The 13,749-nt window shown below is 42.0% G+C and overlaps 1 protein-coding gene, 1 long non-coding RNA gene and 1 pseudogene across 4 annotated transcripts in view; 1 reads left to right on the forward strand and 2 right to left on the reverse strand.

Annotated features, from left to right (window-relative positions):
* Window positions 1-4,874, forward strand: part of LOC111827735 — a 21,190-nt gene extending 16,316 nt beyond the window's left edge. The window contains exon 4 of the long non-coding RNA XR_002831446.1: window positions 3,154-4,874. This is a non-coding gene — a long non-coding RNA (uncharacterized LOC111827735). The remainder of the gene's footprint in view (window positions 1-3,153) is intronic.
* Window positions 1-13,749, reverse strand: part of DAP3 (death associated protein 3) — a 26,857-nt gene that overhangs the window by 12,207 nt on the left and 901 nt on the right. Inside the window, exons 1-2 of one of the 3 annotated variants that reach the window (XM_006097831.3) lie at window positions 13,406-13,575; window positions 4,881-4,962 (exon numbers count right to left, since the gene is read on the reverse strand). In XM_006097831.3, the coding sequence (XP_006097893.1) occupies window positions 4,881-4,922 (42 nt within the window). In that variant the 5' untranslated portion in view covers window positions 4,923-4,962; window positions 13,406-13,575. Of the gene's footprint in view, window positions 1-4,880; window positions 4,963-7,175; window positions 7,204-13,405; window positions 13,576-13,749 lie in introns of those variants that run through there. The other 2 variants (XM_014463575.2, XM_014463577.2) reach the window with 2 other exon arrangements.
* LOC102422307 lies at window positions 10,603-12,178 on the reverse strand (annotated as a pseudogene).

The following is a 13,749-nucleotide window of genomic DNA, read 5'->3' on the forward strand; positions in this document are numbered from 1 at the left end:
ACATCCCTTTCGCAGTCCAGGACCCCTTGCTCCTTACTTGTTTGGCTCGCTGCTCTTTAGCGCTGCCATGGAGGCAGGAGAGGCTCCCGCCATTGCTGCTGCACTTGCCAGCCATGAGCCTGGCTTCTGGCTGAGCGATGCTCCCCTTGTGGGAGCACACTGACCACGAGGGGGCAGTTCCTGCATTGAGCGTCTTGCCCCTGGGTGGTCAGTGCACATCATAGTGACCGGTTGTTCTGATTGTTCCACCATAACGGTCGCTTAGGCTTTTATTATATAGATGGAACTACCTGACAGTCAGTGCACCCCCAGATTGCGAGAGGGTGCAGGCCAGGCCGAGAGACCCCACTGGTGCACAAACAGGGCCGGGGAGGGACGCAGGAGGTTGGCCAGCCAGGGAAGGACTGCGGGAGGGCTCCAGGGCATGTCTGGCCCATCTCACTCAGTCCCAATCGGCCGGACCCCAGCAGCAAGCTAACCTACTGGTTGGAGTGTCTGCCCCCTGGTGATCAGTACATGTATAGAGAGTGGTTGAGAGGCCTTAGCATATCATTAGCATATTACGCTTTGATTGGTTGAACAGACGACTGAACACTTAGCATATTAGGCTTTTATTATATAGGATACCAGGGCTCTGTCCCAAATGGAAACAAATAATTCCATTAGAGATTGTTCAGGAACATAGTTCAGCCATTAACCTGAACCAGGAAACTTCTTTTAATGCTCTTGCCCACAATGATGAATGGTGGCCAGTACTGTTCAATTCTCAGCTGTTGAGTAATCGTAGTCACTTCAGTAATTAGGGGATTAGTGCAATGTTCCTATTTGGTAGGTATAATTATACCCTCCACAATTTTCTTGCCAGCTGTGTCCTGGAATAAAGAACCTTTATTGATAAAAGAATGAGGGAGTATGTACAGCATCTAGGTAAGTGAAAAGATAATGCTAAATTCAGTGAATGGCACGTGGAAACCTCTGAACTAGGAAGGGATTGGGGGGATGGAGTGCAGAGAGAGGATGATTCAGGAGACAAATCTGGCAAAATGCTAACTGGAGAACCCCCAAACTGAGTTTGAGGATAATAAATAGACTTATGTAGGAGTGAAAAGATGCCAGTTACAAGGGAAAGATTAGGATATGAAATCAGCAGAAGCAGATATGAAAGATGGCTGCAAAAAGGAAGATACCCGATAAATCAACAGGTAACATAAAAACTGCCTGTATTTCTATTTAGTCTTACCAAGCAGCCTCATGAGTGCAGAAAATGTGTTATTTTTGTACCAGCCCTCATAACACTTATATCCACTTTAAAAAGACCTTAAACTCAATAACAACTTTCTAATTGGTTATCTTTACCTCTAAATCTTTGATTCTTCATCTTTCATAGTGTAAAAGACTTGTCCTCCCAAATATTAAGTTTAACCTTCTTCTAATAAAAAAGTTTGGTTTTGCCCTAGCTGGTTTGGCTCAGTGGATAGTGCGTCGACCTGCAGACGGAAGGGTCCCAGGTTCGATTCCGGTCAAGGGGACATGCCCAGGTTTCAGGCTCCATCCCCAGTCGGGGGAGTGCAGGAGGCAGCTAATCAATAGTTCTCTCTCATCACTGATGTTTTTAACTCTCCCTCTTCCTTCCTCTCTGAAATCAATAAAAATATATTAAAAAAAAAGTTTGGTTTCCTACTAATGCCAAAATAAGCCCCAAAGTCCTTAGCATGGTAATCAAGGCCATGACTTCAATGGACCTCTCTAGTCTCATTCCTGTATGAACTCCATATTCCAGCCTATGACCATGTTATTCACGTTGATACGTCTATACTGCTCATTCTACTTCAACTTCCCTTTCTCCCTATTGAAATCTTACTCCTCCTTTAAGGCTCATCTCAAATGTCACAACCTCTGTGAAGCTTTTCCAGATACCTCCAGTCAAAAGAAATTATTTTCCCTCTCTGCTGATAGCACTTTGTCTTGCATGGCATTAAAAAAAATAAAAAAATATATATATATATTAAATTTTCACCCAAGGATATTGTCCCATTAATTTTTAAAGAGAGTGAAAGGGAGGGGTGCAGAGAGAGAGAGAGAGAGAGAGAGAGAGAGAGAACATTGATGTGAGAGACACACATGGACTGGTTGCCTCCTGCACAACCCCCAAGCTGAGGATTGAAACTTCAACTGAGGTATGTACCCTTGACCTGGAATCAAACTCGTGACCCTTTGGTCTAACCACTGAGAGAAACTGGACAGGGCAATAGGTTCTTCAAAAAAATATTTTTATTGATTTTTAGACAGAGGGAGAAAGAGAAACATGGATATGAGAGTGGAACATCAATTGGCTGCCCCCTGCATGCCCTGACTGGGAATCAAACCAGCAACCAGACCTGTACAAGGGACAACATTCAACCAACTGAGCCACACCGGCCAGTGCTTCCATGGCATTTTTACTCTGCCTTGAACTGCATTCATGGCTTTTGTTAACTGAATACTTGTTAGATGTGAGGCAATACAGAGTTTTAAACACATTTCTGAGCCAAGAATCCTAGAAGATAGGTATAATATCATATGTTTTATGATGAGGGAAACCAAGATTCAGGGAAATTAATCCTGTCTAAGGTCAGAGTTGGCAGGTGGTAAAGCCAGAATTCAAATTCAGGTTTGTCTGACTCTAAAATCTATTCTTTTTATTATATATTATCTTATACACAAGTCTGTCTCCCATTCTAGGACACACACTTGGAAGAGAATAGATCAGATTTTATTCACCTTTGTATTTCCTTCTCTAAGTAACACACCACAAATACTTCATACTGTGCTCTGGAATAAAGAATCTTTCATTGGAGACATATAGCAGGGAGTATGTAAAGCATCTAGCTAAGTGAAAATAAATTGGACTAATTCAACTCAACTGCATACAGAAACCTCTTGAACCAGCACTCATAGATTTAATATAAAGTAATAGAGTTGCTCCAACTTTGTCTGAGGACTGCAGATTCCAATTTTTATCAAATATCCAAATTCTCTATATTTCCCAGCCTCCTGTGCAAATTGGGTTTTTTTTATTAATTCTTGTAAATGAGCTCTACATGAATATAATTTGTGTCTTTTCTAGTCAGTCAGCTTAGCGTGACTATAAATCCTCTTTCTTCCCCTGTCAAGGCAACCTACGTGCTGAGGTGGCATCCCAAGATGAACCTTCATTCCCATGTCAAGCCCCTCCCACATGTGCCTGTAAACCACTCTGGAAATACAGCAACAGGAAAAACAAAACAAAACACATGCACAGATCTTGATAAACAACAACATTTGTTGTGTTAAGCCAATGAGAATTCAGGGTCTGTTGCCTCAGTACAGCAACCTGAATAGTATACCGTACTATTGATAGGACAGTGTCCTCAATTCTACTGGAGAGTAAGTACCATGTCTCTAAAAAATAGTGAAGTGGAAAATTTAAGATATTCAAGGACCACAAGGTGGTGCTATTTCTACAAGAATTCTATGACTTTTGTTAACTGCTTTTTGAAGCAAATTAAGAGCTAGCAAAATGGATTCCTTACTTATCACAGCATTATATATGGCATCACCCAGCTAGTCTCTTGCTTCCAGGGAAAACAACTATAAGTACAATAGCCTCTACACAGTTCCAGAATGAACATCATGCAGTTAAGAATAGCATTCATGAGCCAAATCAAAACAGTTACTCTAAACCAATCTATGTGAAGCACACAATTTCTTCAGGCATCTCTGCATTTTGGACTTGTCTTCCTTGTCTGCTATTAAAGAAGAAATTGTAACCTTTTAAATGTTGAAACCAGAATCCTTCCTTTGTTGATCCTTGCTTTTATTTTCATTTGATGTACATAGGTTTATGGTAAACCCCTGGAAAAAAGATGAATTCTATAGGAGGAAGGGCTGCTTTTCTAGGAAATCTAATCTGCAATAATTAAACAATGAGATGGAAGTGACTAAGCCCTTCTGGCTCCGTTCTCGTTTTTCAGGATACAGCTCTGGGAGGATTTCCTCTGGATCCTACTAATCCCGGTTAAGTGCTCCTACTGGGTGCTTTAATCACAGCACCATACTATAACAACCGTTTGTACATGATTCCACTACTGACTTTGAGATCCTAAATTGCATGGACTGTAACATGCACTATAGCACAGTGGTTGAGGCCACAGGCTTTGAAGTCAGACAGACCTGGTACCTAGTCTGGGCTCTGCAATTTCACAGCCTCTTACTTTGCCTTTCTAATCCACAATTTCTGCACCTGTGAAACAAAGGTATCATCTAGTTCCTGGGTTATTATGACAACTGAAAACGAAAAGCATTAGCCCAGTGCCTGGCACATAACAAATGCCCAACAAATAGTAACCATTAGTGAAATGAGTAATCTGAAAATCCTCAGTATTTGCAATATGGAAAGTAATGAAAACTATTTGCTAAATAAATGAAAGAATGAAGTAGAGCAACAGAATGTTTTTTTCATATATGATTTTATTCAACTATCAGATACTTAGGGTCTAAACTGGCAACATATTTTTCTTTTAAGTACTTTATTAAGAAATGATAATCCAACTAGAGAATACGAATAAAAGTTAGAACTGCAATCAATCTTTTAAAAAATGTTACTTCTCCTATGACATGGTAAATTCTCAAACAGAACTGTTCTATGGAGACCTTGTTACTTGAAGATTGTTAGGGCAGCTGGGAGTGAAGTGAATGGGAAGGGAAATGGAATTGTAACTGTTCTTTTGAGTGTGAACTTATAAATTAAAGTCAGCTGAAGTTCTCTAAAGCATTTAATTCTGGATATAGTAAATCCATATAAAAACAGAAGTCCACCTACAGACAGTCTGTACAAAGCACTGAAGTCAGTTAGGACTCACCTTATGGACCCTGGAGACAAGTCTTGTCACTCCTTTCAGCATTGTCCCCACACTCCTGAAGAAGTGAAAGGGTCAGCCAGAACTGGGAAAAGACATTTGCACAATGGATTAGTATCCTGAATACATAAAGAATGCCTACAACAGATAAAAAATGAGAAGACACAGACAGACATTTCACAGAAAAGTTTATACAGGTGGATAGTAAACCCATGAGAATTCTCATTACAAATCAGAGAAATACAAATTAAAACAACCACAATGAGATCATTCACAACCACCATTTTGGGAAAAATGAAAAGATCAGACAATAGCAAATGTTAAAGAGGCTGTGAAGGAAGCACTAGGAACTTTCATACATTGTCAACGAGAGAGTAAATACAAATATCTAAAAAAACAAATTAGGAATCATGTTGTAAAGTTGAAAATGTACAAGTCTGAAACCCAGGTATTCTATTCTTTGGTATTTATTCTACAAAAACACTTATACATGTACACTGGAAAATATCTATAACAATGTACATAGTAATAGAATATGAAGCATTATCAAAAATTGTGAAAAGCCCAAATGTCCATTGGTAGAAGAGTGAGTAAACAGAGATATGGTCATACAATGGAAATCCATACAGAAATAAAAAGAATAAATTGCAGTGACATGCATTACATGTATGACTCTCAAAAACTAATATTGAGCCCTGGACAATATTAGTCCAGGTTGGAGCATTGTCCTGTATACCAAAAAGGTTGTGGGTTCGATTCCCAGTTGGGGTAAAAGCGGGAGGCAACTGATTAATACTTCTCGCTCTCTCCCTCCTTCTCTTTCTAAAAAATCAATAAAAAACATATCCTGGCCCTAACTGGTTTGACTCAGTGGATAGAGCGTCGGCCTGCGGACTCAAGGGTCCCAGGTTTGATTCCGGTCAAGGGCATGTACCTTGGTTGCGGGCACATCCCCAGTGGGGAGTGTGCAGGAGGCAGCTGATCGATGTTTCTCTCTCATTGATGTTTCTAACTCTCTATCCCTCTCCCTTCCTCTCTGTAAAAAATCAATAAAATATATTAAAAAAACAATAACAAACCATATCCTGAGGTGAGGACTAAAAAACAAAACAAAAAGCTAATATTGAGTGAAAACTATTATATATAGCAATAGAACATATAAAATTCAAAACATAAAGCTTGCCCTGACCAGTTACTCAATGGTTAGAGCGTTGGCCCTCGGACTGAAGGGTCTCGCGTTTGGGTTTAATTCCCGGTCAAGGGTACATGCCTGGGTTGCAGGTTCAATCCTTGGCCCCAGTCTGGGGGCGTGTAGAAGGCAACCAGTTGATGTGTCTCTCTCTCTCCATCCTCCCTTCCACTCTCTTTAAAGATCAATGGAAAAAATATCCTTGGGTGAGGATTAAAGAAATCAAACATATAAAGCTTAATTCATTACTAGGGGAATCTATACTAATAAAAGCCTATGTGGTCATCACGCCCTCATGCCATGATGCCCTCACGCTGTAACAATCCATCACCATGAGGCTGCGTGTGCAGTGAGCGCACGTGGGTGGGCGGGGCTGCGTGCAAGGGAGTAGCGACCCCCGGCTCTGGCCTACCTCTTTGGGGCAATTCATCGAGGAGCCCAATGGGTGGGCGGGGCCTACCTCTTTGGGGAGATCGATCCAGGGGCTCCTGCACTGTGAGAGGGCATAGGCCAGGCTGGGGACCCCCTCCCCCCCCCGCTCGAGTGCACAAATTTTGTGCACTGGGCCTCTAGTGTATACATATTTAGTAAAATTGAAAGGAAAAGGCAAGAGAATAAGCACATCATTTGGAATAATGCTTACTCTTAAAGAGAAAGTAAAGAGATAAGACTGGGGCAAGGCAGACAGAGAAATTGGTAATGATCTCTTTCTAATGCTAGCTAATGGGTACATGAATATTTGTTTTGGAGAAATATGTACTGAATATTTAATTGGTATAATGGTACCCAAAGGACAACATGTTAGTTAAATGGGTTGAAATTTCCTTGACCATTGACATCTGTGCATGGTTCTCACTCTTGGCTGCATACCAATGTCTGTCTCACCACCAAAGAGGTTGGCTGGCTGGTCAGGGTTGGCCTCCGCTGGGATGACTGACTCTGCTCTACACTGTCTCTCATTCTCTAGCCGTGTATCCTGGACTTGTCATAGCAGTGGCAGAGGTCCAAGGGACCTGAAATAACGTAAGACTCTTCAAACCTAGCTCAGAATCAGCATGGTCTTCTGTCACATATTATTGCAGATTCAAAGGATGGGAAGTAGATTTTACCTCTTTATGGGAAGAGCTGCAAAATCACAATTTTTCTGGCATGGAAACCACTGTACTGTTAAAAAATGGAGAAGCTTGAATGTAAACATGGCTATTGGACTTGAGTGACGTTCTTCATCATTATACCATATTTCTTCCTAGGTGGCCTCAATCCCTTATTTGTGCAGCTATTTGTTGATTTTGATCTTAGCTAAGAATAAGTAAATTATTAAAATTCATTTTATTAATTTGAACCTTATTTCAGTTTGATATCTTCTATTAAGAAAATTTTTAAAATAAATTCACTATTTTAAACATTTAGTTATAAACTTAACCAGTAAGTTTTATCTTTAAAAATTTCTTAAGAAAAAAAAATTTATTGATTGATTGCCTGGGCCTGTGTTCTCAGTGGTTAGAGTATCAGCCCATGCATCAAAGGGTCTTAGGTTCAATTTCAGGTCAAGGGCACATACCTGCGTCCCAGGTTCAGCCCCAGCTCCAGTAAGGGAGAGTGGGAGGCAACCAATCGTGTCTCCCCGCCCTCCCCCCCCCCCCCCGCTTTTCTTCCCTTCTACTCTCTCTAAAAATCAACAGAAAAAGTATCTTGTGGTGAGGATTAACAAACAAAACAAAAATTTATTTATTGATTTTAGAGAGAAAAAGAGAGGCAGAGACATCAATTTGTTTTTCCACTTATTTAAGCATTCATTGCTTGCTTCTTTTTTTAAAAATATATTTTATTGATTTTTTACAGAGAGGAAGGGAGAGAGATAGAGAGTTAGAAACATCCATCAGCTGCCTCCTGCACATCTCCCACTGGGGATGTGCCTGCAACCCAGGTACATGCCCTTGACCAGAATCGAACCTGGGACCTTTCAGTCCGCAGGCCAACGCTCTATCCGCTGAGCCAAACCGGTTTCAGCTCATTGCTTGCTTCTTATATGTGTCCTGAGGAGGGATCGAACCGAAAACCTTGGCATATTGAGATGGTGCTCTAACCAATTGACCTACACAGCCAAGGCTTAAAAAATTTATTTTAACATCTGAAGCCTTATTTTTAAAGTTTATATTACAGAGCTTTTCCTATTTATCTAGACTGCATTTAGACAACATCCCAGCAAGGAAGCACCATGAAAATGTTTATTTGCATCTATTGCAGGGGGGGGCGAGGGGGATCTGAGAGCAGTTTAGCTAAGACCTGCTGCTGGACAGTAATATCATATAGCCCATCCTATATAATAAAGCCTAATATACAATTAGACTGAACGGCAGAAAGACTGGTTGCTATGACGTGCACTGACCACCAGAGGGCAGAGCTCAACGCAGGTGCTGCCCCCAGCCTGCAGGCTCCAGGCCAGCCAAGGTGGGTGCCAACAGGGGCCCTCCCAATCGCCCCACTGGTTGTCCCACAGATTGGCCCTGATCGCTGGCCAGGCCAAGGGACCCTACCCATTCACGAATTTCGTGCATTGGGCCTCTGGTATATCATACAGCTTGAGGACTGATGCCAGAAGAAGCAGAGCAATAGGGAAATACAGATAGACCCTCGAGATATTGTGGGTTTGGTTCCAGTTCACTGTAATAAAGTGAGTATTGCAGTTAAGTGAGTTGTAATCTTTTTGCTGGTGGACAGTGTTGCCTTCCATTTGTAAAAAAACACACCTATAAAACGCAACCAAGTGAGGCACAATAAAGTGAAGTGTAATGTATGCCTCTACTGGAAATCTAGGCAGCTTTGAGTGCCTATAACTTTGCTTAAAGAAAACTTTCAGTTAAACCACAGCCGCACTTAAAGCACAAATCACAATCCAAATCAGAGTACTTTGGAGGTTAGTCATGATTTGGCTCCCTTTTCTATATTAGTTTCTTTTCTTTTTTTTTTTTTTTTTTAAAGCTATTTTTATTGTTTTCAGAGAGAAAGGGAGAGGGAGAGACAGAAACATCCTTGATGGGAGAACCATTGATTGGCTGCCTCCTGCACGCCCCCTTCTGGGGATGGAGCCTGCAACCCGAGCATGTGCCCTTGACTAGAATCAAACCCAGAAGCCTTTAGTCTGCAGGCGGACCTCTATCTACTGAGCCAAACCAGATAGAGCTCTATATTAGTTTCTTATTACTGCTGTAACAAATTACTACAAACTTAGCGGCATAAAACAACACAAATTTGCCACTTTCTGTGGTTTAGATGTCCAAAATCAAAGTGTCTGCAGGCTTGTATTCTTTCTGTAGGCTCTAGTAGAGAATCTGTTGAGGGGTGTGTGTGTGTGTGTGTGTGTGTGCGCTATTTTTTTTTTAAATTTTTTTTTACTTTTTCAGTTTTTAAAGCCTGCTCTTTCATCTTCAAAAGCTGCAATAGCTGGTCAAGTCTTTGACATATTGCATCACTTTGACACTTCTAGCTCCCTCTTCCAACTTTTCAGAACTTTGTAATTACAGTAAGCCTATCAAGTAATCCAGGATATTCTCCCTACTTAAGGTCAGCTCATTAGCAAACTCAATTCCATCTGCATACTTAATTTACTCTTGTCATGTAATATATTCACAGGTCCCAGGGATTAGGACATGAACATCTTTGGACAGTGATGGCGAACCTTTTGAGCTCGGCGTGTCAGCATTTTGAAAAACCCTAACTTAACTCTGGTGCCATGTCACATATAGAAATTTTTTGATATTTACAACCATAGTAAAACAAAGATTTATATTTTTGATATTTATTTTATATATTTAAATGCCATTTAACAAAGAAAAATCAACAAAAAAAATGAGTTCGCGTGTCACCTCTGACACACGTGTCATAGGTTCGCCATCACTGTCTTTGGAGGAACCATTATTTTGTCTTCCATTCCTTCCTTGGTTCACTCATTCAATAAGGCCATTTTATTTTTTTAAATGTGATACTGTTTTTATTTAACTTCAAAAACATTTCAGCATTCTAAACATACAAAAATTAACAAAATATTGCAAATTGTGTTTAGTACAGAAGGTTCTTGAACTTTCATTGATGCACTGTCACTTTGTTGACAATGAAGAGTTGTAGTTTGTTTTAAAAGTTTAAAACTACCACACAACTAAAAACAATCCAAATAGTTCTCATGCCAGCTGACCCCCCTTTTTCCGCAGCTAAGAATGGCAGGATGCTATGTCACAATGTACAAAAACAAGACAACCTAAAGCTAAATGGATGCCCACTGCAGTGTCCACAGGTCCAGCCTCACAGTGCACACCCTGAGCTACAGCCCCTCCAAAAGGCATCTTCCTCACAGCCTCAACGCCAAGCAAAGAGCATCAAGAGCTTGTCTTGGTTATTTGTTCTTTTTACAAACTATAGATATGTGCAGTTGAGAACTCAGGATTTCTAGCCAATAGCCAAATAGGTAACACCACCTTACAGATTAAAAAAGAAAGAAAGAAAGAAAGAAAGAAAGAAAGAAAGAAAGAAAGAAAGAAAATGCCAGAAACATCTTTAAATGCCTTGTCACACCAACAGCAAAGTGCACAGAGTGAGGAGAACACAAGAGCCTTTTCATTTTAAAAATGTTTGGAAATATGTATAACTTTGATACAGTTTCTGGATGCTCTGGACACCCATGGCCACTTCATGTAAACCACTGACAATTTCTAGAGCACTTTGAGAGACTACATATGATCCTGATCCAATTGTGTAATTAATCCTAATGAGGGCAACAGACACCTCTCAAATAAGAGCTGTGTCAATTACTGAGCTCCCCTACATAAAGTATTCACAAGGAGACAGATAAAGTTTATTCATCCTCTTCCTCCTCCTCCTCTTCATCTTCTTCCACCTTTTTCTGGGCAACTTTAGCGGGACCCTTTGTGCCATCAAACTTGCCTTTGGACTTATAGTCGGAGACCTCCTTCTCATACTTCTCCTTCAGTTTTGCAGCCTTATTGTTGTAAGGCCGCTTTTCACTGTCACTTAAGTTATTCCACATCTTGCCCAGCTTCTTTGCCACATCTCCAATAGAAATTCCAGGATTTGTGGATTTGATCTTGGGGCGGAATTCCGAGCAGAAAAGGAAAAATCCAGACAGTGGCCTTCTGGGTCCTCCTCCTTCTTGCCTCCTTTAGCTGGTCCATAATCCTTCATTTCCCGATCATAGTGTACTTTATCTGCCTTTGCCATCTCATCAAATTTAGATTTCTCTTTTGCCGACATTGTCTTCCACCTTTCAGAGCACGTCTTAGACATTTCTACAAAATTGACTGGAACTTCTGGGTTTTTCTCCTTATGTTCCTCTCTGCATGTCTGCACAAAGAAGGCATAAGCAGACATCTTGCCCCTTGGCTTCTTGGGATCACCTTTAGCCATCCTGACTGTATTGTTCGCTCCTCTGGGCAGCGCTTCCCAGCCTCGCGCTAGCTGCCTCCATGAGAGCCGCCTGAAGGCCATTTTATTTTATATTTTGGTCTCTGGTAGCACCTGGGGCATACACAAAAGAACAGAGTACTATAGAACCTGCCTATACTTAGCTGACAATTCATAACTTAGCGCAGTTACTGAAAGCTAAATGAAGGCAGAGACCATAAGTAACTTTCTTTATAAACTGGTGAAACTCTTTTACCAGGAAGGCAATGTGGTATAGTGAAATAATTTAAGTTTTTAAGAGACAGACAAACTAAAGCCTAAAGATAAACTTACTGGACTTCTCTGAGCCTCAGGCTTTTAATGGGGATAAGGTGATCTACCTCACATGCTGTTTATTATGAGGATTAAACAGGAACACATGTTCTCCTTTCTGAAGAACATACAAGATAATGCCAATTCTCTTTCCCTTCTCATGTTTAAAGTATCTAACATTCACTTCAACATTTCCATGACTCACATGCTAGCCATAGTCCCTGCCCTCAAATTAAAAACGTGTCGGTAGGATAATGCACTTGCATATAAAACACAAACACAATTAAAGAAAGATCAATGTGCCCTCGTTGGTGTGGCTCAGTGGATAAAGCGTCTGCCTGTGGACTGAAGGATCCCAGGTTCAATTCCAGTCAAGGGCACATGCCGGGTTTTGGGCTTGCGTGTAGGAGGCAGCCGATGGATGATTCTCTCTCATTATTGATGTTTCTAGCTCTCTCTCCCTCTCCCTTCCTCTCCAAAATCAATAAAAAATAATATTAAAAAAAGAAAGATCAAGGTAAACCTAAATGGGCTCCACGAAAGAGTTGGAACTTGAGACATACTTAGGAAAAGCAAATATATAGTTAGGTAATTAAAACTGAGTTAAAAAAAACAAGCAAGCCATCAAAACCTGATCCATACATTGAAATATGATTAAGGGTGAAATTTAGGCTTGTCTACTTGAACTTGACTAGACCTTTGAGATTTTCAAACTGTCCCCTAGGTCCCTAGAAGCCCACAGATGTTGAAGAAAAGGGAAACCTACGTAGATCCCTTTCCTCTTTTATTCTGCTTTACCCTTTGGGTGAAATGAAGAGACTGTGGGATTATCTGTGTGCTTTAATAGTCCAGAGTTCTGCATTCAATCATTCAGAGTAAGTGTTGGTACAGAGTTTTGAGAAGCAAGTATTAGGAGCCACAGAAATCTGATAGGCCTAATTTTGCATAGTTTTATCAATGATTTGGAAGAAGGAGACACAACTACCAATTACACCCACAAACCTTATCAACATCAACAGTACTCTGAACGATAACGGAATACTCTGCCCCCTCCCTGTGCCTCGGAGCGAATTCGACTCCGACTCGACATAAATTGCGTTCTCGAAGATGGAGCGAAGGAAAAGAACTTCCTGAAGGACATACAAGCCGTGGAAGATCGGGCCCAGAACCGAACTAGACATACATGGTTTCTTTATCCCCTAACACAGCGGTTCTCAACCTGTGGGTCGCGAACAACGAAAAGACATCCTGCCTATCAGATATTTACATGACGATTCAGAACAGCAGCAAAATGACAGTTATGAAGTAGCAACGAAAATAACTTTATGGTTGGGGGTCACCACCACATGAGGAACTGTATTAAAGGGTCGCGGCATGAGGAAGGTTGAGAACCACTGCCCTAACGTGAAGTTGAAAATGTATCACCCACTCAGGAGGAAGGAATCGTGCACAAAAAGCCCGCGGTGTGTGAGATTCGAGAAATCTTAACGGGGTTTAGAAAGAAAGAAAGACGACCACGGCGCGCGTTTTCCTTTGGGTCCCAAGTCCACAACCATGAGCCCAGAAACACGTCCCCCAGGAAGGTCGCCGGCCCTGCGGCCCCACTTCCTACCTCCTGGGAGCGCGCAGGCCCGCTGCCTCCCCTCGTGGGCAAACCCCCGCGCGGGGTCCCTCCGTCACCGGCGGGCGCGGACCGGCCCTCCCGACGAGGTCAGTCCACAGCGGAGCTCGGCGGGCTGCACACAGCCGGCCCCACCGCGGAGCAGCCCCGCTCGGCCCCTCCAGCAGGAAACTACTCACCGCGCAGGCGCCGCGGCCTCCAACGCCGCCCGGCGGAGGGGCGCCCCGCTGCCCCTCACCCACTCGCCGGCGCAGGAGGCGGAGGGGAGAAGCGACCCCGGCCGCCGCGGAGCCGTGGCCGGGGAAGTCAGTCGGCACCAGGCCACCGTCCGCCAA

The sequence above is a fragment of the Myotis lucifugus genome, unplaced genomic scaffold (genome assembly GCF_000147115.1).
Source record: "Myotis lucifugus unplaced genomic scaffold, Myoluc2.0 scaffold_211, whole genome shotgun sequence".
Classification (NCBI taxonomy): Eukaryota; Metazoa; Chordata; class Mammalia; order Chiroptera; family Vespertilionidae; genus Myotis; species Myotis lucifugus.